The sequence below is a fragment of the Thalassophryne amazonica genome, chromosome 4 (genome assembly GCF_902500255.1).
Source record: "Thalassophryne amazonica chromosome 4, fThaAma1.1, whole genome shotgun sequence".
NCBI lineage: Eukaryota > Metazoa > Chordata > Actinopteri > Batrachoidiformes > Batrachoididae > Thalassophryne > Thalassophryne amazonica.
This window is the reverse complement of record NC_047106.1, coordinates 34,226,125-34,249,326: the sequence shown is the minus strand read 5'-3', so window position 1 is coordinate 34,249,326 and position 23,202 is coordinate 34,226,125. Positions and strand designations below refer to the sequence as shown.

At 42.6% G+C, this 23,202-nt stretch overlaps 1 protein-coding gene across 1 annotated transcript in view; it reads left to right on the top strand.

Moving 5' to 3' along the window:
• Positions 1 to 23,202, top strand: part of vps53 (VPS53 subunit of GARP complex) — an 82,620-nt gene that overhangs the window by 9,392 nt on the left and 50,026 nt on the right. Inside the window, 3 exon segments of the mRNA XM_034169378.1 lie at positions 14,377 to 14,463; positions 16,788 to 16,903; positions 22,123 to 22,242. Coding sequence (XP_034025269.1) covers positions 14,377 to 14,463; positions 16,788 to 16,903; positions 22,123 to 22,242 — 323 coding nt within the window.

Sequence of the window (23,202 nt, the reverse complement as noted above, 5' to 3'; positions counted from 1 at the left end):
ATTGATGAAGAGTACTGTTTGTCACTCATTAAGTCCATGCCTCAGAGACTGCAAGCTGTTATAAAAGCCAGAGGTGGTGCAACAAAATACTAGTGATGTGTTGGAGCGTTCTTTTGTTTTTCATGATTCTATAATTTTTTCCTCAGAATTGAGTAATTCCATATTTTTTTCCCTCTGCTTGGTCTAAAAAAGTAACCGTTACTGACTGCCACAAATTTTTTTCCTGATTTCTTATAGTGTTTCTTAAAGCCAGAAAGTTGCCATTTGAAATGACTTTAGTTTTGTGTCATGTCTGTGATCTGCTTTTTTCTACAAAATTAAACAACTGAATGAACATCCTCCGAGGCCAGTGATTCCATAATTTTTGCCAGGGGTTGTAATAATTAATAATGATTCAATAGGAAGAACCATTTACAGTCATCTTGATCAATTCTCCCTACCAGATATTAGAAGAATTGACCCAGAATGCACTGCATTGTCAACATCTGGGTGTCTTTCTTTTTAAGCCCGTAAACACTCCGGTAGCATTAACGCAGTGAGGATTTTTGTTTAGCAGCACTTTGTGATATGCATGCTACTTGCTTATTGACTGTGGACTGACAAATGGAAGAATCAAATAACACAAATGTGATGACATCTATCAGATGTTTACTGACCATCATGTGGAACTCGTAGGACTTGAACATATCAAAGGGGGCGATGACTTTATTTACATATGAAGCCATGTGAAACTGGAGCAGCACCAGACAACAGAACAGTATTCTACATGGCTGCTGTGTGCTAAAACAGGAAAAGTAAAATCAGAGGGATGCAATTGTGTTTTTGTTTGTGCTTTCTGAATACACCACAAGTTACAAAGTAGCCTGAGCCGGAAGCATATTTGTCGGCCAACCTTTGAAAATTCAGGCAAAAACAAATGGTGCGCCCCCTATGGCAGTATGTAAGTACCTATATATGGTAGGGACAATTGGAAATGGGTCTATAGGTTGCAAGCAGCCCTGGGTCCAAACTAGATTATCAAGAAGTGTTTTCACTCCAGCAATTCTATGAATAAAAAGAACATTTCCCATGGACATTCAGCATAGTAATCCTATCACTGACCACAAATCTTTAACAAGCCAAGTAGGCAACTGATTAAGAAAACAAGTAGCACTTTTGGCACCCAACTAAATTTTAGCCAAATTCAGCAGAAAAATGGTGTCACATTTAAACAAACAGATTAGAGTCTAAAGATATGGATGCTGAACCAGCCATTAGTTATGGTACATACACTCAACAAAAATATAAATGCAACACTTTTGGTTTTGCTCCCATTTTGTATGAGATGAACTCAAAGATCTAAAACTTTTTCCACATACACAATAATCACCATTTCCCTCAAATATTGTTTACAAACCAGTCTAAATCTGTGATAGTGAGCACTTCTCCTTTGCTGAGATAATCCATCCCACCTCACAGGTGTGCCATATCAAGATGCTGATTAGACACCATGATTAGTGCACAGGTGTGCCTTAGACTGTCCACAATAAAAGGCCACTCTGAAAGGTGCAGTTTTATCACACAGCACAATGCCACAGATGTCGCAAGATTTGAGGGAGTGTGCAGTTGGCATGCTGACAGCAGGAATGTCAACCAGAGCTGTTGCTCGTGTACTGAATGTTCATTTCTCTACCATAAGCCGTCTCCAAAGGCGTTTCAGAGAATTTGGCAGTACATCCAACCAGCCTCACAACCGCAGACCACGTGTAACCACACCAGCCCAGGACCTCCACATCCAGCATGTTCACCTCCAAGATCGTCTGAGACCAGCCACTCGGACAGCTGCTGAAACAATCGGTTTGCATAACCAAAGAGTTTCTGCACAAGCTGTCAGAAACCGTCTCAGGGAAGCTCATCTGCATGCTTGTCGTCCTCATCGGGGTCTCAACCTGACTCCAGTTCGTCGTCGTAACCGACTTGAGTGGGCAAATGCTCACATTCGCTGGCGTTTGGCACGTTGGAGAGGTGTTCTCTTCACGGATGAATCCCGGTTCACACTGTCCAGGGCAGATGGCAGACAGCGTGTGTGGCGTCGTGCGGGTGAGCGGTTTTCTGATGTCAATGTTGTGGATCGAGTGGCCCATGGTGGCGGTGGGGTTATGGTATGGGGAGGCGTCTGTTATGGACGAAGAACACAGGTGCATTTTATTGATGGCATTTTGAATGCACAGAGATACCGTGACGAGATCCTGAGGCCCATTGTTGTGCCATACATCCAAGAACATCACCTCATGTTGCAGCAGGATAATGCACGGCCCCATGTTGCAAGGATCTGTACACAATTCTTGGAAGCTGAAAATGTCCCAGTTCTTGCATGGCCGGCATACTCACTGGACATGTCACCCATTGAGCATGTTTGGGATGCTCTGGACCGGCGTATACGACAGCGTGTACCAGTTCCTGCCAATACCCAGCAACTTCGCACAGCCATTAAAGAGGAGTGGACCAACATTCCACAGGCCACAATTGACAACCTGATCAAATCTATGCAAAGGAGATGTGTTGCACTGCATGAGGCAAATGGTGGTCACACCAGATACTGACTGGTATCGCCCCCAATAAAACAAAACTGCACCTTTCAGAGTGGCCTTTTATTGTGGGCAGTCTAAGGCACACCTGTGCACTAATCATGGTGTCTAATCAGCATCTTGGTATGGCACACCTGTGAGGTGGGATGGATTATCTCAGCAAAGGAGAAGTGCTCACTATCACAGATTTAGACTGGTTTGTGAACAATATTTGAGGGAAATGGTGATATTGTGTATGTGGAAAAAGTTTTAGATCTTTGAGTTCATCACATACAAAATGGGAGCAAAACCAAAAGTGCTGCATTTATATTTTTGTTGAGTGTAACTACTTCAAAGAATTACTACCTGATGACATATGCAGTAACATGCTTTTGAACTCGACTAATTTACTTAATAATGTGCATCAAATTTCATGAGAACATGTACAATTATGCTGAAAAGTTTGAGTTGAGCAGGGATTTTAACAAACACAATATAGTGGTCCCTCGCTATAACGCGGTTCACCTTTCACGGGCTCGCAGTTTCACAGATTTTTTTTTTTGTGCAATTTTGCATGCTTTTTTTTTTTTTTTTTTTACAGCGCATTGTGTTCTGCGTCCTTATCAGGCGGGCCGGTCGTGGCACCGGTCGGCATCACCGCGATTGCTCTCACTGCCTCCGATGCGCTTACTGAGTCTGCGGGCTCGGTAAACACAGCAGCGGGCCACGCACACCGCCCTCTTGTCTGCTGTGCGGAGCTGCGCCAAATCTGGCAACAGGTCCAGAGACTACGCTCGCTGTTTTGATGTAGATGTTGACTGCAGCTGCAGAGCTCCGTGGCCACTGAGAGAGCACTTGGATTCTTTGCGGGTCTCGCATCCATACCTCCGGAGGCAGTGAGCGAAGGGAGCGTTCTGCGTGTGTCTGTTTATAATCTTCTTGCCCAGAAGAAAAAAGAGAGTGTTTACACAGGAGAGAAAAGTGAGAAAATGTTAATGCCTGTTTGAGAAAAGTGTATAAAGTGTGTATTGAGCCTTAAAACATCCTTAAAATAATCAGCACTTAAAAACATCTATAATAATTGCAAAAATAGCACTGACTACTTTGCGGATTTTGCTTGTCGCGGGTTATTTTTAGAACGTAACTCCCGTGATAAACGAGGGACCGCTGTATAAGAGAACCGATCCTTTACATAGACCTTTTCTGGCAGCGTCATCGGTTTGTCCATAGTCCATATGGAAATATTACAAGAGGAGCATGAAGGTAAAAAACTTTGGTCTGACATCCTCAAGTAGAGATAATTGAACTCTTGGTGCATCCTATTTGTCAGTTACATGCACAGAAGGTGACTCGTTTCTTAGTTGAGGTATTTCATTACATAAGATTTCCTACCAACGATATATATATATATAGTCCACGCATTTACTTGTTTTTGCTGTACAGATGAAGTTCTTGTGATGTTTTATGGTGAAATAGCTTTAGGGTTATAAAAGTAGTTCCAGACATTCAAAATATTTACAGTGAACAGTTAATTTGTCCCAAAAGGCTCATAGAGAGTTGTGTTAGGTTACAATATAAGCAAATTTACAAATCACTACAGTGTGTTCTTCCAGCACACTGAGGTTAGCTGTCCCTGTAGAGTGAAACACACGGCTTGTATAAATACCTTATGTCCATATTGTGCAGGACATCTACATGCAGGTCTCTTCATGACTAATACCATTCACAGCGGCATCAGTCAGAAAGGTGCCATCAACTGCTTTCAACCCGGAAAAACATGTTCCTTCCCCCTTTCCAGCTTTTTCCTCTCTCTGCTTCCATGGAAAAGGACAGGATGACTCAGATCTATCCCTGCTGGTCGATCTGCTCGTCTTTACGGAAAACACAGCTGGGAAAAAAAACTCCTTTACCACTTAGATTTCTTTTAAACACACGCTTTTGAGACATTTTCTCGTGGGTCCATGATGGAAAAGAACCCTTGCTTATTGAATCTAGGTTCTTGCTCTGTCAAGCCCTTGTGGTTTAAAGGGAACATGACACCTGGTTTGGAGCTTCATGTGTTTTGACCATTTGATGTAATTAGGTGTGTGTTCCTTTTGAGGTGTCTGGCCTGGTGGCCCTGTCGGTCCCAGTAAGCTACTGTTGGGTAGCGGAAATGTTCAAAATCCCCTTCAGACCAACAAGATTATACAGTTGCATAATAATTGTAGTTTGTTTTTCCAACCCAACAGCACTGCCCGAGCTTTTCCAAAGGGCAAATCCTTTCTGCAGATGGAAAGGCAGTGGTGTTCATGTCAAGATGGTGAATGTGACAAAGACAGTAATGTGTAAAAGCAACATGATCAGCAGTTATTTCTGCTCTGACTGAACTCACAGAAGGAACTGTAATCTGACTTGGTACCCATGTTGGAGGAGATACATGCAGATAGAGGTGGTTGTTTTGGGGAATGATTTCCTTTGTTGTTGCTTCTTCTTGTTCTTCGTGTTCTTGTTATGATTGATTATTACTTATTTTTGTGCTACATGTTAGATAAAAACCCTTCATCCATCTTTTTGTGACCTAAATTGGAAGTCGCAAGGTAATTTTCTGCAGTGAGATTTGATAGCGTAGCATTGGCAACAACCAGAGTCACATTTGCTTTAGCATTTCAAATTTTCCAAGAGGAACATCCCCAAGCAGGGGTCCCTGCTTATGCTGAGTGCATTTGGGATGGTATCACTTTCTCATGTTCTCGACTAACACCCTGCACTACAGGATGAAGAGAGTGAAGATGTGTGTTAACCATACTTGCTAATAGATTTTATTTAGTATGCTGTTGTATTTGAGCACAATGGTTTCATTTAATTTGTAAGATATTCAAGTTATTTCGTACAATGTGAGCAGACTGTGGGAATCTTCTGGCGACGCCTTCTCTGCTGGGAGATGAACATTTGTACGCATGTGAACAAACACATTTATCTTCAACTGCTTAGCAAAGATTGAGTCACAGGGGCTAGAGTCTATTCCAGCAGTCATAGCGTGTGAGGCAGGGTACACCCTGGACAGGATGCCAGTCGCAGGGCCACATATAGACAAACAAACACATTCACACCCGCACGCACAGCTACGGACAATTTAAAGTATCCAATCCACCTAACCTGCGTGTCTTTGGACACGGGAGGAAGCCGGAGCACCCAAAGAGAACCCGTGTAAACACAGAGAGAACATGCAAACTCTACACAGAAAAGCCACAGGTGGGAATTGATCCCATGACCTTTTCGCTGTGAGGCAACAGTGCTAACCACTAATCCACCATGCTGCCTGCATGGGAGCACACGCACACATAGTGTCTGCCAGTTGAGAGTTCCCTTGCATGTACATTGTGTTCTGACCCTGAATCATGCACTCACTTGTTCTGCAGTCAGCTGGGCTCTGTGTCATTATAAAATTGATTTTGCATTTATTATTTGTGATTGAGTTACTGGGCATGATTTTTGTTTTTAAACTGATAATCCATGTGTAGAAGTTTGGAATAAAAAAGCATCATTATTTCTGTCTTATCGTTAGATTATTATTATTATTACTATTATTATTACAACCCAACTCCAATGAAGTTGGGACATTGTGTAAAATGTAAATAAAAACAGAATACAATGATGCTTATGTGTAGAAAGTTCTCCAGATTCTCTGAAACTTCTGATTATATTATGGACTGTAGATGATGGAATCCCTAAATTCCTTGCAATTGAACATTGAGAAACATTGTTCTTAAACTGTTGGACTTTTTTTTTTTTTCTTTAATGCAGTTGTTCACAAAGTGGTGATCCTCACCCCATCTTTGCTTGTGAATGGCTGAGACTTTTGGGGATGCTCCTTTTATACCCAATCATGAGTGTCCTCAGTTCCCAAACACTTATTGACTCAGGCTCAGAATCACTTTTATTGTCACTCGACCCTTACAGGCAGAACAAAATGCAGTTTCTCCAGGTCTTGGTGTAGTTAACTGGGACAAATTTTATTTATTTATTTATTTTTATTTTTTTAACCTAACCTATTGTATAAACTTTTGCAATATAAACTTTTACAATATGTACAATATGAAAACCCCTGTGGCCATAGAAAAAAATAAAAAATAAAATATATATATATATATATATATATATATATATATATATATATATATATACACACACACACAAGGCACAGAGTCGGCAGCAGCGTTAGAGTATTAAGAAGGTGGCAATGTGCATGTAGTGCAATGTTCACAGTTTGGTGGATGTTGAACTGTTCAACAGTCTGACAGCATTTGGGTAGAAGCATTTTTCAGTCTGGATGTTTTTGCCCGGATGCTGCACAGCCTCCTTCCAGAGGGAAGGGGTGTGAACAGACTGTGCACAGGGTGGGTGGAGTCTTGGAGGATGCAGGTGGCTTTGTCTCTACATCTGGAGATGTAGATGTCCTCAGTGGGTGGTAAGCTGCATGAGATGGTCCTCTGTGCAGACTTCACCACCCGCTGCAGCGCTTTCTTCTCCGCCACCGTGCAGCCACCATACCACACAGGGAGGCAGCAGGACAGGACACTCTCCACTGCACAGCTGTAGAAGGCTCTGAGGACGTCTGTGTTCAGTCCGGCCCTTCCCAATTTCCTCAAAAAATAGAGACGCTGGTGGGCTTTCTTGATGACAGCTCTGGTGTTGGTGTGCCAGGTGAGAGTGTTGGAGAGGTGGACTCCAAGATACCTGATGGAGGAGACGATCTCCACCGCTGCTCCGTTGATGTAGGGGGGGTGGTGGGGGCTGGCCTGCGGAAGTCAACAACTATCTCCTTGGTCTTCTGGGTGTTGAGGATGAGGTTGTTGTCTCCGCACCACCGTGTCAGGTTCTCCACTTCTCGCCTGTACACTGTCTCATCCCCTTGGCTAATGAGCTCGATCACTGCTGTATCGTCTGCAAACTTAACATCAAGATTATTCTTGTGCTGGGCTCTGCAGTCGAAGGTCATCAATGTGTACAGCAGTGGACTGAGCACACAACCCTGGGGTGAGCCAGTGTTCAGGTTGATGGTGGAGGATGAGGTGGTGTTGATTGCTGACACTCTGTGGTCTCCCAGTCAGGAAGTCCAGGATCCAGTTGCACAGTGCTGAGGGGGCTCCTAGTTCAGCCAGCTTGGAAACCAGTTTCTGCGGCATGATGGTGTTGAACGCAGAAGTGAAGTCCAGGAACAGCAGCCTTGCATAGGAGTCCTTGTTCTCTGTGTTGGAGAGGGCCTGATGCACCACGGTGGAGATGGCATCAGCTGTGGACCGGTTTTGCCTCTACTGGTGCTCATCTACAGTCACATCGATGGTCTGCTTCAGGCGCCTCATCACCAGCCTCTCAAAGCACTTTGTGGTGATGGGGGTGAGTGCAACTGGCCTGTAGTTGTTGAGGCAGGATTTTGCAGAGGTCTTTGGCACAGGGATTATCCTTGATGTCTTGAGGCACGGCAGAACTCTGGCTTTGGACTGAGAGGTGTTGAATATATCAGCCAGAACCTCAGACAGCTGGTGTGCACAGTCTTTAAGGACCCTCCCTGGTATTCCGTCCGGTGCCCGGGGCCTTTTGGGGGTTGATCCTCTGCAGCACGTTCCTCACCTCAGCTGTAGTGATGTTGCTGACTGGGGCGTCTTTGGGGGAGGGAGGGACTCGGGAGGGGGTGGTGGTGTTGGACGCCTCAAAACATGCATAAAAGGTGTTCAAAGTGTCCGGGAGCGCTGGGTCTGCAGAGCACTGTGCTACATTGTTTTTGTAGTCCGTGATGCATTTGATGCCCCTCCACATGCTCCGTGGGTCATTGGATTGGAAGTGGCCTTGAACCTTGAGGGCATATGTGGACTTAGCTCTTTTTATTCCCGCCGACAGGTTCCTTCTGGTTGCTCTGAGTGCTGTTGCATCGCTGTCTTTAAATGCAGCATCACAAATTTTCAGCAGGGAGCGCACCTTTCCGGTCATCCAGGGTTTCTGGTTTGGCCTGATGGTGATAGTCTTGGAGGTGGTCACATTATCTATGCAGCTCCGGATGTAGCAGTGCACAGTCGATGATTATTCCTCCAGGTCCACATTGCTCCCTGTTGTTGCAGCCGCTCTGAACATTTGCCAGTCGGTGGTCTCAAAGCAGTCATGAAGCATGGACAGAGCACCAGTTGGGCACACAGAGATGGTCTTTGTGATGGTGTCCCTGCTTTTCGACACTGGACTGTAAGCAGGAAGCATGAGGAGTGAGATGTGGTCTGAGGCACCGAGATGGGGGCGGGGGGCTGCTCTGTAAGCTCCACGTATGTTTGTATACACTTTGTCCAGCATGTTTTCCCGTCGTGTGGCGATGTTTACATGCTGGTGGAATTTGGGGAGAATATCTTGCAGGTTTACGTGTCGTTTACGTATTGAATGTCGTTAGAAGGAAAGGTGATGTAACACAGTGGTAAACGTACCACTGTCCCAGCTTTTTTGAAACGTGTTGCAGGCATCCATTTCAAAATGAGCAAATATTTGCACAAAAACAAAGTTTATCAGTTTGAACATTAAATATCTTGTCTTTGTGGTGTGTTCAATTCAATATAGGTTGAAGAGGATTTGCAAATCGTATTCTGTTTTTATTTACATTTTACACACCGTCCCAACTTCATTGGAATTGGGGTTGTATTATCATTATTATTATTTAAGCATGTCTTACTAATCTTAAATTTCCCAATCTGCAGAGACCGGCTGTGCTAAAATATGCTCCATTTTCCTTCATGGACTTTGAAGTGAAAATTCAGGACTCGAGTAAACTTCCTAAGGGCCCCTTCACACATAGTGCGAAGTTGTTCAAAGTGCGCATGAAGCAGGAATTGTATGCAAAACATGTAGAATCGTACCTGCCTCCAACACCTCGTACACCTGTTGCTAAAACTATTGGCACACACCAGCAGCTGAAAGACAGAGTGTGCGCTGTGCGAACCCGTCACACCCTCTTCTTCTTGGGACTTTGGCGAGGGCGGGCGCATCTCCTCCTCTATCTCTGCTCAACTCCAGCACACACGGACAGAAACTGACAAACTTAACTCATCTGCCACTCACACATGGACAGTGACTGATACGCATGCTCTCAGCCCCTTCCCCTCCTTTATGTTCCTGTCCCCATCCCATCCCCCGCTCACGCCACTCCCTTTCCCCTCCGGGGCGCAGCGCAGCTTTAGCTGCAGCAGCTCCCTATTACCCCCAAGCTGGCTGCACGACCACGTGTTGCTGCAGCTCCCCCACACTCACATTTCCTCAATTCGGATGATGGACTGTTTCAAAGTTTAGCGTACATAAACAATCAAATGTATACGTACGGTTGTTTTAATTCTGATACGGGCCATTATTACGTTCAACTCGTAATAATTGTGGATTAATTGCTGTACATTTGTATGAGGTAATTGGGTGTGAAATGAATTGCCCTTTTAGGGATCAATAAAGTTGTTTGATGCTGATGCGGCAGGTGTCGGCCAAATTCCAGGTGACACGCACGAACATCTGACATCTAGCATGGCCCTTAGAAAATGTGTGGCCAGTCGCACTCTTGGCACGACAACAGACTGCAGACACTCACTGTTGTACTCAGTGAAATTTGTCTAAGTTCCCCACGAGTGTGACTTTGCAAACACACACTGACACGTGGGTGTGTGCACTCCACTGACAGGAGGTGTGGCTTCCGACAGGAGCAGCTGAGGGGATCTGTCGTTCTGGGCATCCCAGCTGGACAACACCTACTGTGTTTGGACAGATATGTACTAACAACTTTCCATTGTGAGTCGTGTGTGTCTGATTGCTGTACTTAAGTGGACATAAATAAAAACATATATCACCATGGCAACAAGCTGCAGCGAGCGAGTCCACGCATGGAGCGGACATTGACAGCCTGCCACGTTGAAGCGGACCGTGAGATCAGAACACGCAGCTGGCGACTTGAACCGTCACGTCACCCACTTAAGCTCTGTTCCACATGACGTGGTGTCTGTGCTGCGGTACGCCGTCCACAAGACACGCATGTCGGGCAGAACAAGCGCGCGGGGCAACTGGACGCACCGGACCAGTAGATGTGGACATGATCAGACCCACTGCTTCTCATTCATGTCATTTCATGACTGTATGTCTGTAACCATGGGTCATCTACAGAGGAACAGAAAGATCATATTTGTATTGCATGCTTGATAAATGCTGTGTTTTTATATGGTGTGCGATTTTATTTATTTATTGTAATACTTCTGTGTCCTTCCTGATCTTAGACAGATTCCCACAGGTTTCAAAGAACAGCTCCGTAGCTCAGTGGTAAAATTTTTGACTGGCAGTCAGAGCTTATCTAAAAGAACAAAAGTTTCTGTGAAGCAGCACAATGAGGCAGTTGTCCATCGTTTAATAATAGCTCTGTATCCTGTTCTGATGTATTGGGTTCCATCTTCCATCAAGAACAAGGAGTGCATAGAACAAAGCTAAGTGACATTCTTAGTTTCCACCCAATTCAGTTATGGTTTTCACTCCCACGGCTAATGAACAAGATCAGTCGACTGCCTTTATATTCACTTTATGCACCTTCTACAGCTTTAGCATACCCAAAATCCACCTGTACCACACATCATGCACCAGACACCAAGATAGAACCCATTGTGTTTGACACTAAACTCTTAAGTAATATGAACTACACTGTTTATGTTAGAAAGCTACAGTTTATGCAAGAGTGAACACACTTATCAGAGCATTCCAAGACCTTAAGAAAACATTTCCGCTTCTTTAACAGAGCTTGTTCTATACGAAGCACTGAATATGGGCTGCTTACTGTGTCACAGATAGTTGGGAATATGTGTAGATATGCATTCTGATGTTTTGTGAATGCAGAATATATCTTGGACATTATGGTGCCCATTGGGCTATGATATCATTCTGCTTTCCTCAATGCTAAATACAGGAAATGAGCAGCAGGAAGCTATCCAGATTAGAGTTTGCCTGACAGTCAGTTGCACCCTTGGAGGTTCTGGTCTTTGCTAAACACACTGGAGATCTCCAGGAAAACTATTTAAAAAATTTTGGTGGCGCTCACTTTTAATGTCTCATAGATTGATAGTTAGTTGGCCAGCCTTCATTTAACCAGTTGTCTGATAACCATATAATTGGATGAAGAATGAAACAAAAGGATTCACGTAAGATAGTTTTGCTCTTCTAGTCAAATTAAGGCTTGACAGTTGAGGCAGATCCTGGACTAACAACCATTTTCTGCTGTCTAAAGTCACTTTCAACAGTGAAGATTGGATTTTATCACAGCTTAAGAAAGACATACACATCCCCTCACTGGGTTAAAAGATACAAGTAACTTTGCTGTTATTTTTGGAGCAGTCATGCTATCTCAGATAGACTTTGACAGTGGTCCAATTAATGACAGAAAGCATTATTCTGATGTTTTCCAGGATGTGACCTGGTTGGTGTGTGTAAAATATTTATACAGTATTCTTCGTTGGCTTCAGTTTGTGTGTCGATTCCAAAAATGATGAAATCGGGCCCAATTTATTGCAATAGCAGTCACAGTTCATGTTTCATTGTATTGTATACCAGTGATAGCCAATTTGTGCCGACTACACCTGAATACGAATGTGGCCCATGACACAAGTGCTTGCTGCCATGCACAGAAATAGTCTATGCGCTAACCTCCATGGTAGTCATCTATTGCCACACCTTTTCACAAAGCAAAAATGTTAACATGTCAAAACTGGTTTCTGTTGAAGAGTGCGACATCCTTTTCCTGGGATTTTATGCCACAGTGGAGAATCAGAAGGAGGCGTCTGCTGGTGGTTGGTCCCTATCACCGCAGCATGTTATCCCCCTCATGTCCACTGTCATCAGTTTTTTATAAATTATGTTACATCCAAAATGTCAAAAGCCATTGCCATTTTGTATAAAGCACAAGACTTCCTCCCCCAACAGTCATTAGTTACCTTAGATCATTCATTACTAGTTCCGTACATGACCTATTGCATTGAAGTTTAGGGAACCACCTACAAAACAAATACAAATTCAATATTCTTATTCTTCTTCTACAAAAGAAAGCCATAAGAATTACAAATCCATCGTTTGTCTGTTTAAACATTTTAAAAAAATTTGGACCTGATTGACTATAGCTTTATACATATTATGTTTAAAGTAAAAAAAATAACATTTTACCACAACATGTCCAGGACCTGTTCAAAATGAGGGACTCCAGTTTAATTTGCGAGGAACATTATTTTTTCAAAAACCGAAGATTCGAACTACGGTAAAAAGACACTGTGTTTCTGTTAAAGGTGTTAATATTTGGAATTTGTGCCCGGACAACATAAAGTCGCTCGGTAACTTGGTTGGCTTCAAAAGGCTCTTCAGAAATCATTTAATTACTTGTTATAGCATGATGAATTAGGGTTATCAATTTTGTTTTGGTTTTTTTTTGGGGGGGGGGTGGGGTGTATGGTGCACTGCTGTTTGTATGTTTGTGTTTTGAATTTTGTATCAGTTATCATGGGTGTATGTATACTTTTTTATATACATATGTACACATTTTCACTTTTTGGTTAAAGGGGTGGGCCTTTATAAGCTCTTGCTTCTGCCCACACCCTTTCGGACACATGGGCACACTGTCAGATTGTTTTCTTTGTTTTCGCTGTGAGGTTAATTTTTTATTTTGTTCTGTGTTTGCTGAATAAATTCATTCATCTACATACTTAACAAAATATCTCATAAAGCAAAAAACGTGTAAGCAATTTGACCTACTTTTCAAGGTTATAAGTAACAGTTTTGTAAATGATATGAGTATTTTGCACCATATGCTGTACTGTTGTTGTATGTTTGCCCACCTGATATCATCCGGTTCCTTAGAGGTGTTTATACTGTAAAAGCAATAAATTCCTTTTACAGCTGGTCTCAGCTGTTAGCATTCCTTCTGCGTGTGTGTGAGTGTGTGTGAGAGAGAGAGAGACTGTTTAGAGTCAATACTGTGGCGGTACTGTAGATAGTACTTTAGGAGCCAGTTGCCTTCATATCAGATGCCACAGTGTATCTCTGTTTCGGCTCATCAAAGAGCAGTTGCCATGTCAGATGATGGACAAATATTAGAATGCCACTTTATCTACTTGACAGTTTCTGCAGTTTCTAAATCTTGCCTAAATTTATAGACTGTTAAAACTGCCAGTGATAACCTTATGTTCTAACAGCTTTTACCCAGGCCTTGGGTTCACGGTCTTATGTAATTTGCAAACTGTCAATCAAATATCTGCAGAGGTTGTCAGTTAGATGGTCATTTTACCACACACCTGGTCCATATTTGGGCCGCCAATATTAAAGTCGCATTTTGAATCTCCAGGTTTGGGGATCTAAGAAACCTTTTTGTTTAATTTGGATGTAAATACCCTCGATGCTGAAAGCTGTAACTCAAACAACTTCTAGGTTGTGGTATTTGAAGTTCATTGTGGTGGTATACAGAACCCAAAGGATGAAATGTGTCATTGTCTAGTTTACACATGGACCGGAACCATCAGGATGTCATCTTACCAGTAACGGCCTATATTTGAACTTACTTTCCTTCTCTCTAGTCATAAATTCAGAGTTCTGCTGTTTCTTATGTTATTCTAATCTTTGCCGACTGACTGGGATTATGTCTCAGAATTCTTTGTCTTGTTTTGGTCAGGACCAAACCTTCAGTCTTCTGATATGGACTGTTACCCTCTCCATGTAGAGACACACACACACACACACACACAAACTGTTAGTGCTTCTTATACCTTATACAGTAGCTGAAAGAATATTTTTCTTTTTTTTTTATCTTGACCAGGCATTGGAGGAGGCTCAGATCGCCATCCAGCAGCTCTTTGGCAAAATTAAAGATATCAAGGACAAGGCAGAAAAGTCAGAGCAAATGGTATGCATCAAGGACTAAAGAGTGGTGTGTGCATGTGTGAGTACTAGGAGACTAGCTTCTAGTACTTCATGCCTTTACGCTGTGGCTGATCAACTTTATGCCTTTGTAGTTATTGCAGCTCTGTGCATCAGCCTTATACTTTTTAGTGCCCCTCCATCCCCCATGGGAAATATATGCATGGCATGCATACACAGTGTTTTTGTAATGTTAGATCATGCTGCATTGACCTGTGCAGAGCAGGCGCTTTTGTGCAATAGGAGCCGAACTACCAACTTAAAGACCAGGGTCCATTTCCAGTTGTTTTCTGCTAGACTACCTATGTTTTTGGATAAGACAGCTCATCTGCATTATCCCAGCCCACACATCTATAAATGGGTGTCAGCCTGGGCTGGGAAGTAAGCTTCATTGGATTAGCATCCCATTCATAGTCTCTCATCTGCTTCATGCTGCAGAAACTGAAGGTAAACACTGGCCTGACAGATTTACTACTAAAATATTTTTGTCAAAGCCACGATGTTTCTAAATCCTCACTCTAACGCAACCAAATGCTAACAGAATGTTTGTCTTATACCTAAAAAGTAATGATTACATTGTGTGTATGCAGTTTTTGCCCCCTCGGTGGAAATACGTCCCCACAAGTGACTTTCTCTGCAACTTGTATAAGTGCGCGTGTGCACACACACACACACACACACACACACACACACAAAAAAAACATAATTATGTTACATGAAAATTCAGTAAAGTATGTCTTCTACTCAACAAAAATATAAACGCAACACTTTTGGTTTTGCTCCCATTTTGTATGAGATGAACTCAAAGATCTAAAACTTTTTCCACATACACAATATCACCATTTCCCTCAAATATTGTTCACAAACCAGTCTAAATCTGTGATAGTGAGCACTTCTCCTTTGCTGAGATAATCCATCCCACCTCACAGATGTGCCATATCAAGATGCTGATTAGACACCATGATTAGTGCACAGGTGTGCCTTAGACTGCCCACAATAAAAGGCCACTCTGAAAGGTGCAGTTTTATCACACAGCACAATGCCACAGATGTCGCAAGATTTGAGGGAGCGTGCAATTGGCATGCTGACAGCAGGAATGTCAACCAGAGCTGTTGCTCGTGTATTGAAAGTTCATTTCTCTACCATAAGCCGTCTCCAAAGGCGTTTCAGAGAATTTGGCAGTACATCCAACCAGCCTCACAACCGCAGACCACGTGTAACCACACCAGCCCAGGACCTCCACATCCAGCATGTTCACCTCTAAGATCGTCTGAGACCAGCCACTCGGACAGCTGCTGAAACAATCGGTTTGCATAACCAAAGAATTTCTGCACAAACTGTCAGAAATCGTCTCAGGGAAGCTCATCTGCATGCTCGTCGTCCTCATCGGGGTCTCGACCTGACTCCAGTTCGTCGTCGTAACCGACTTGAGTGGGCAAATGCTCACATTCGCTGGTTTGGCACGTTGGAGAGGTGTTCTCTTCACGGATGATGCGAAGGAGATGTGTTGCACTGCATGAGGCTAATGGTGGTCACACCAGATACTGACTGGTACCCCCCCCCCCCCAATAAAACAAAACTGCACCTTTCAGAGTGGCCTTTTATTGTGGGCAGTCTAAGGCACACCTGTGCACTAATCATGGTGTCTAATCAGCATCTTGATATGGCACACCTGTGAGGTGGGATGGATTATCTCAGCAAAGGAGAAGTGCTCACTATCACAGATTTAGACTGGTTTGTGAACAATATTTGAGGGAAATGGTGATATTGTGTATGTGGAAAATCTTTGAGTTCATCTCATACAAAATGGGAGCAAAAGCAAAAGTGTTGCGTTCATATTTTTGTTGAGTATACATTCCACTTCTAAGGTAGAACTCTACTAGTGTATACTAAGGCATATCTAAATATCTAAAAAAAAGAAGAGTAGAATAGAAGAGTAGAGTAGAGCCACTTAGGTGCCTGGTCTTGAGAACCAGGGATGGTTCTCAAGACAATGTCAGATTTATGACCTTTGCTCTTTGTGGCCAAGTGAGTTTCAGAAAGGGCAAGAGGTTGGCTTTATTGACGGAAGTAAATAATATTTCTAAGCAAGCGGCTTCTCTTTAATTATACCTTTATAGATGATCATCATGTTTTCTGCTCTTCCGATCTGTTCTTTCAAATCTCACTAAATTCTACCTCCTCATTTCCTTGATGTTCTTGTCTTCTGCTAACTCAGTTATCTATTGCTGTTGTTCTGTTATCACCATTGTCCAACCTGTCTACCTTTTTTTTTGTGTTTTTTTTTTTTTTTTCCCCCCTTTTGGACAGGTTAAGGAGATTACAAGAGACATAAAGCAGTTGGACCATGCCAAGCGTCACCTCACTACATCCATCACCACGCTCAACCACCTGCACATGCTGGCAGGAGGCGTGGACTCTTTAGAGTGGGTACAGTTATATATAACGCAAAAAGAATATCCCATTCTACTTGTTACATTTATATATCTGTAATTGTTGGACTGTTGTGTATGTCAGTGTTGTTAGGATAGCAGCATACTACTTGATACTAGTACCCAGTCTTTTGTAAAAGCATTACCCATAAATCAGCAGCTGAAATGTTGTAAATACTGTTACTGAGGTGTCATTTGGATTTTGATTTTGGAATTGTATGTTTCACGTGGAAGAAAATTCAAACTCAATAATATACTAAAAATCTATATTTTGAATTCTGTGTTGTCATGTTGAATTATAATTTTTGCTTTTGTGAATGAAGCTGTAGTCCGATTCAGTTTTTAATAGGTGACTCTTGCTTGCCTCTACTGATGGTTGGCTCTCACTGCGGTATTGTATCACTTCCTGTTCCGGAGCACAGCGGTGTTTTTCTGTATCTGTTAGCTGTTTAATCTGTGCAGTTAGATTGATCTAGTTAACTAGATAACGATTTGTTTCAGTGTAATCTTCACGTGCCTTAACTAAAGCACCCCGTCTGCTGAATCACCTCTAAATTATTTACACATTATTCACTTTGTGTGTTTGTAGGAATCCGCTAGCTTAGCGCAGTTACTAGCTCTTAGCCGGTTTAGCATGGCGGCTTCTCCTGTCTCTCCTGCACTTTTCTGCTCTGGGTGTGAAATGTTTAGTTATTCCTCGGCCTCCTTTAGCAGTAATGGTACTTGTAATAAGTGTAGCTTATTCGTAGCTTTGGAGGCCAGGCTGGGCGAATTGGAGACTCGGCTCCGCACCGTGGAAAATTCTACAGCTAGCCAGGCCCCTGTAGTCGGTGCGGACCAAGGTAGCTTAGCCGCCGTTAGTTTCCCTCTGGCAGATCCGGAGCAGCCGGGAAAGCAGGCCGACTGGGTGACTGTGAGGAGGAAGCGTAGTCCTAAACAGAAGCCCCGTGTACACCGCCAACCCGTTCACATTTCTAACCGTTTTTCCCCACTCGACGACACACCCGCCGAGGATCAAACTCTGGTTATTGGCGACTCTGTTTGAGAAATGTGAAGTTAGCGACACCAGCAACCATAGTCAGTTGTCTTCCGGGGGCCAGAGCTGGCGACATTGAAGGAAATTTGAAACTGCTGGCTAAGGCTAAGCGTAAATTTGGTAAGATTGTAATTCACGTCGGCAGTAATGACACCCGGTTACGCCAATCGGAGGTCACTAAAATTAACATTGACTTGTAACTTTGCAAAAACAATGTCGGACTCTGTAGTTTTCTCTGGGCCCCTCCCCAATCGGACCGGGAGTGACATGTTTAGCCGCATGTTCTCCTTGAATTTCTGGCTGTCTGAGTGGTGTCCAAAAAATGAGGTGGGCTTCATAGATAACTGGCAAAGCTTCTGGGAAAAACCTGGTCTTGTTAGGAGAGACGGCATCCATCCCACTTTGGATGGAGCAGCTCTCATTTCTAGAAATCTTGCCAAATTTCTTAAATGCTCCAAACCGTGACTATCCAGGGTTGGGACCAGGAAGCAGAGTTGTAGTCTTACACACCTCTCTGCAGCTTCTCTCCCCCTGCCATCCCCTCATTACCCCGTTCCCGTAGAGACGGTGCCTGCTCCCAGACCACCAATAACCAGCAAAAATCTATTTAAGCATAAAAATTCAAAAAGAAAAAATAATATAGCGCCTTCAACTGCACCACAGACTAAAACAGTTAAATGTGGTCTATTAAACATTAGGTCTCTCTCTTCTAAGTCCCTGTTAGTAAATGATATAATTGATCAACATATTGATTTATTCTGCCTTACAGAAACCTGGTTACAGCAGGATGAATATGTTAGTTTAAATGAGTCAACTCCCCCGAGTCACACCAACTGCCAGAATGCTCGTAGCACGGGCCGAGGCGGAGGATTAGCAGCAATCTTCCATTCCAGCTTATTAATTAATCAAAAACCCAGACAGAGCTTTAATTCATTTGAAAGCTTGACTCTTAGTCTTGTCCATCCAAATTGGAAGTCCCAAAAACCAGTTTTATTTGTTATTATCTATCGTCCACCTGGTCGTTACTGTGAGTTTCTCTGTGAATTTTCAGACCTTTTGTCTGACTTAGTGCTTAGCTCGGATAAGATAATTATAGTGGCCGATTTTAACATCCACACTGATGCTGAGAATGACAGCCTCAACACTGCATTTAATCTGTTATTAGACTCTATTGGCTTTGCTCAAAATGTAAATGAGTCCACCCACCACTTTAATCATATCTTAGATCTTGTTCTGACTTATGGTATGGAAATAGAGGACTTAACAGTATTCCCTGAAAACTCCCTTCTGTCTGATCATTTCTTAATAACATTTACATTTACTCTGATGGACTACCCAGCAGTGGGGAATAAGTTTCATTACACTAGAAGTCTTTCAGAAAGCAACTAGGTTGTAACTAGGTTTAAGGATATGATTCCTTCTTTATGTTCTCTAATGCCATATACCAACACAGTGCAGAGTAGCTACCTAAACTCTGTAAGTGAGATAGAGTATCTCGTCAATAGTTTTACATCCTCGTTGAAGACAACTTTGGATGCTGTAGGTCCTCTGAAAAAGAGAGCTTTAAATCAGAAGTGCCTGACTCCATGGTATAACTCACAAACTCGCAGCTTAAAGCAGATAACCCGTAAGTTGGAGAGGAAATGGCGTCTCACTAATTTAGAAGATATTCACTTAGCCCGGAAAAAGAGTGTTGCTCTATAAAAAAGCCCTCCGTAAAGCTAGGACATCTTACTACTCATCACTAATTGAAGAAAATAAGAACAACCCCAGGTTTCTTTTCAGCACTGTAGCCAGGCTGACAAACAGTCAGAGCTCTATTGAGCCGAGTATTCCTTTAACTTTAACTAGTAATGACTTCATGACTTTCTTTGCTAATAAAAGTTTAACTATTAGAGAAAAAATTACTCATAACCATCCCAAAGACGTATTGTTATCTTTGGCTGCTTTCAGTGATGCCGGTATTTGGTTAGACTCTTTCTCTCAGATTGTTCTGTCTGAGTTATTTTCATTAGTTACTTCATCCAAACCATCAACATGTCTATTAGACCCCATTCCTACCAGGCTGCTCAAGGAAGCCCTACCATTATTTAATGCTTCGATCTTAAATATGATCAATCTATCTTTATTAGTTGGCTATGTACCACAGGCTTTTAAGGTGGCAGTAATTAAACCATTACTTAAAAAGCCATCACTTGACCCAGCTATCTTAGCTAATTATAGGCCAATCTCCAGCAGCTATCTTAGCTAATTATAGGCCAATCTCCAACCTTCCTTTTCTCTCAAAAATTCTTGAAAGGGTAGTTGTAAAACAGCTAACTCATCACCTGCAGAGGAATGGTCTATTTGAAGAGTTTCAGTCGGGTTTTAGAATTCATCATAGTACAGAAACAGCATTAATGAAGGTTACAAATGATCTTCTTATGGCCTCAGACAGTGGACTCATCTCTGTGCTTGTTCTGTTAGACCTCAGTGCTGCTTTTGATACTGTTGACCATAAAATTTTATTACAGAGATTACAGCATGCCATAGGTATTAAAGGCACTGCGTTGCAGTGGTTTGAATCATATTTATCTAATAGATTACAATTTGTTCATGTAAATGGGGTATCTTCTTCACAGACTAAGGTTAATTATGGAGTTCCACAAGGTTCTGTGCTAGGACCAATTTTATTCACTTTATACATGCTTCCCTTAGGCAGTATTATTAGACGGCATTGCTTAAATTTTCATTGTTACGCAGATGATACCCAGCTTTATCTATCCATGAAGCCAGAGGACACACACCAATTAGCTAAACTGCAGGATTGTCTTACAGACATAAATACATGGATGACCTCTAATTTTCTGCTTTTAAACTCAGATAAAACTGAAGTTATTGTACTTGGCCCCACAAATCTTAGAAACATGGTGTCTAACCAGATCCTTACTCTGGATGGCATTACCCTGACCTCCAGTAATACTGTGAGAAATCTTGGAGTCATTTTTGATATGTCCTTCAATGCGTATATTAAGCAAATATGTAGGACTGCTTTTTTGCATTTGCGCAATATCTCTAAAATTAGAAAGGTCTTGTCTCAGAGTGATGCTGAAAAACTAATTCATGCATTTATTTCCTCTTGGCTGGACTATTGTAATTCATTATTATCAGGTTGTCCTAAAAGTTCCCTGAAAAGCCTTCAGTTAATTCAAAATGCTGCAGCTAGAGTACTGGCGGGGACTAGAAGGAGAGAGCATATCTCACCCATATTGGCCTCTCTTCATTGGCTTCCTGTTAATTCTAGAATAGAATTTAAAATTCTTCTTCTTACTTATAAGATTTTGAATAATCAGGTCCCATCTTATCTTAGGGACCTCATAGTACCATATCACCCCAATAGAGCGCTTCGCTCTCAGACTGCAGGCTTACTTGTAGTTCCTAGGGTTTGTAAGAGTAGAATGGGAGGCAGAGCCTTCAGCTTTCAGGCTCCTCTCCTGTGGAACCAGCTCCCAATTCAGATCAGGGAGACAGACACCCTCTCTACTTTTAAGATTAGGCTTAAAACTTTCCTTTTTGCTAAAGCTTATAGTTAGGGCTGGATCAGGTGACCCTGAACCATCCCTTAGTTATGCTGCTATAGACTTAGACTGCTGGGGGGTTCCCATGATGCACTGAGTGTTTCTTTCTCTTTTTGCTCTGTATGCACCACTCTGCATTTAATCATTAGTGATTGATCTCTGCTCCCCTCCACAGCATGTCTTTTTCCTGGTTCTCTCCCTCAGCCCCAACCAGTCCCAGCAGAAGACTGCCCCTCCCTGCGCCTGGTTCTGCTGGAGGTTTCTTCCTGTTAAAGGGAGTTTTTCCTTCCCACTGTCGCCAAGTGCTTGCTCACAGGGGGTCGTTTTGACCGTTGGGGTTTTTACGTAATTATTGTATGGCCTTGCCTTACAATATAAAGCGCCTTGGGGCAGCTGTTTGTTGTGATTTGGCGCTATATAAATAAAATTGATTGAATTGATTGATTGAATATATTTATTTATTTTGTTTGTTAAACCAGGTAGTCTACGTGTGTGTGTGTACATATGGTGTGTTGTGACACTGTCATGCAGTGCTAAACCAACAGGGATACACAACTAACTAACTATATTAGCATTTCCATGGTATGTATGAGCATAATTGCTGATTTTGTGTATTCTAGAGCCATGACCAGAAAGAGGCAGTATGGTGAAGTGGCCAACTTGCTGCAGGGAGTGGTCAATGTGCTCGAACACTTCCACAAGTACATGGGCATACCCCAGATTAGGCAGCTTTCAGAGAGGTAACCACAGTGCACACAGTAATGCTTGCAATAAAACACACAACATGTACATATGCAACAATTTCCACTGTATTCACAACATCTTCATTTACAGATGTTCCTCATAGTCATGTACATTGTAGATCTGTTGATTGTATTCCAAATTTTGTATGTTAAAGGGACATTAATTGCAATTTGGTGTCTACCTGAAGCACATGATATTGACCTTGTCCAAGTAAATCCTGCTGAAGCGGTCGTGGGTTTTTTTGTTTTTTGTTTTTTTTTTCTTTACTTTTTATTTATCAAACATTTTGACATTACCAAAAAAGAGAAGGAGAAATAAAAGAGAGAACCAGTGCGAGGTCGTGGAATACGAGGTCTATTAGATAATAAACTGACCCTTTTATTTATTTTTTTTAACTATATGGATTTGAATGACGTGCGATTACACCAATCATGCTTGAACCCTCGTGCGCATGCGTGAGTTTTTTCACGCGTGTCGGTGACGTCATTTCCCTGTGGGCAGGCCTTGAGTGAGATGTGGTCCCGCCCTCTCGGCTGAATTCCTTTGTTTCACACGCTGCTCGAGACGGCGCGCGTTACTTTATCAAAATTTTTTCTGGACCTGTGAGGAATATCCGAGTGGACACTATTCGAGAAATTAAGCTGGTTTTCGGTGAAAAGTTTAACGGCTGATGAGTGATTATGGGGTGTTTCTGTCGCTGTAAGGACTTCTCACGGAGCGGGACATCGTGCAGTGCTTCCAGGCACCGTCGTCGGCCTGTTTCGACCTGAAAACATCCTAATTTAAGGCTTAATTCACCCAGGACGTCGTGAGAGAACAGAGAAGATTCAGAAGAGGCCGGCATGAGGACTTTATGCGGACATTCCACTGTTTAAGGACATTTTTTAATGAAAGACGTGTGCGCAGATTCGCCGAGTCGTTTCCGTTGACGACTTGGCAAATCTGTGTGCGCCGCG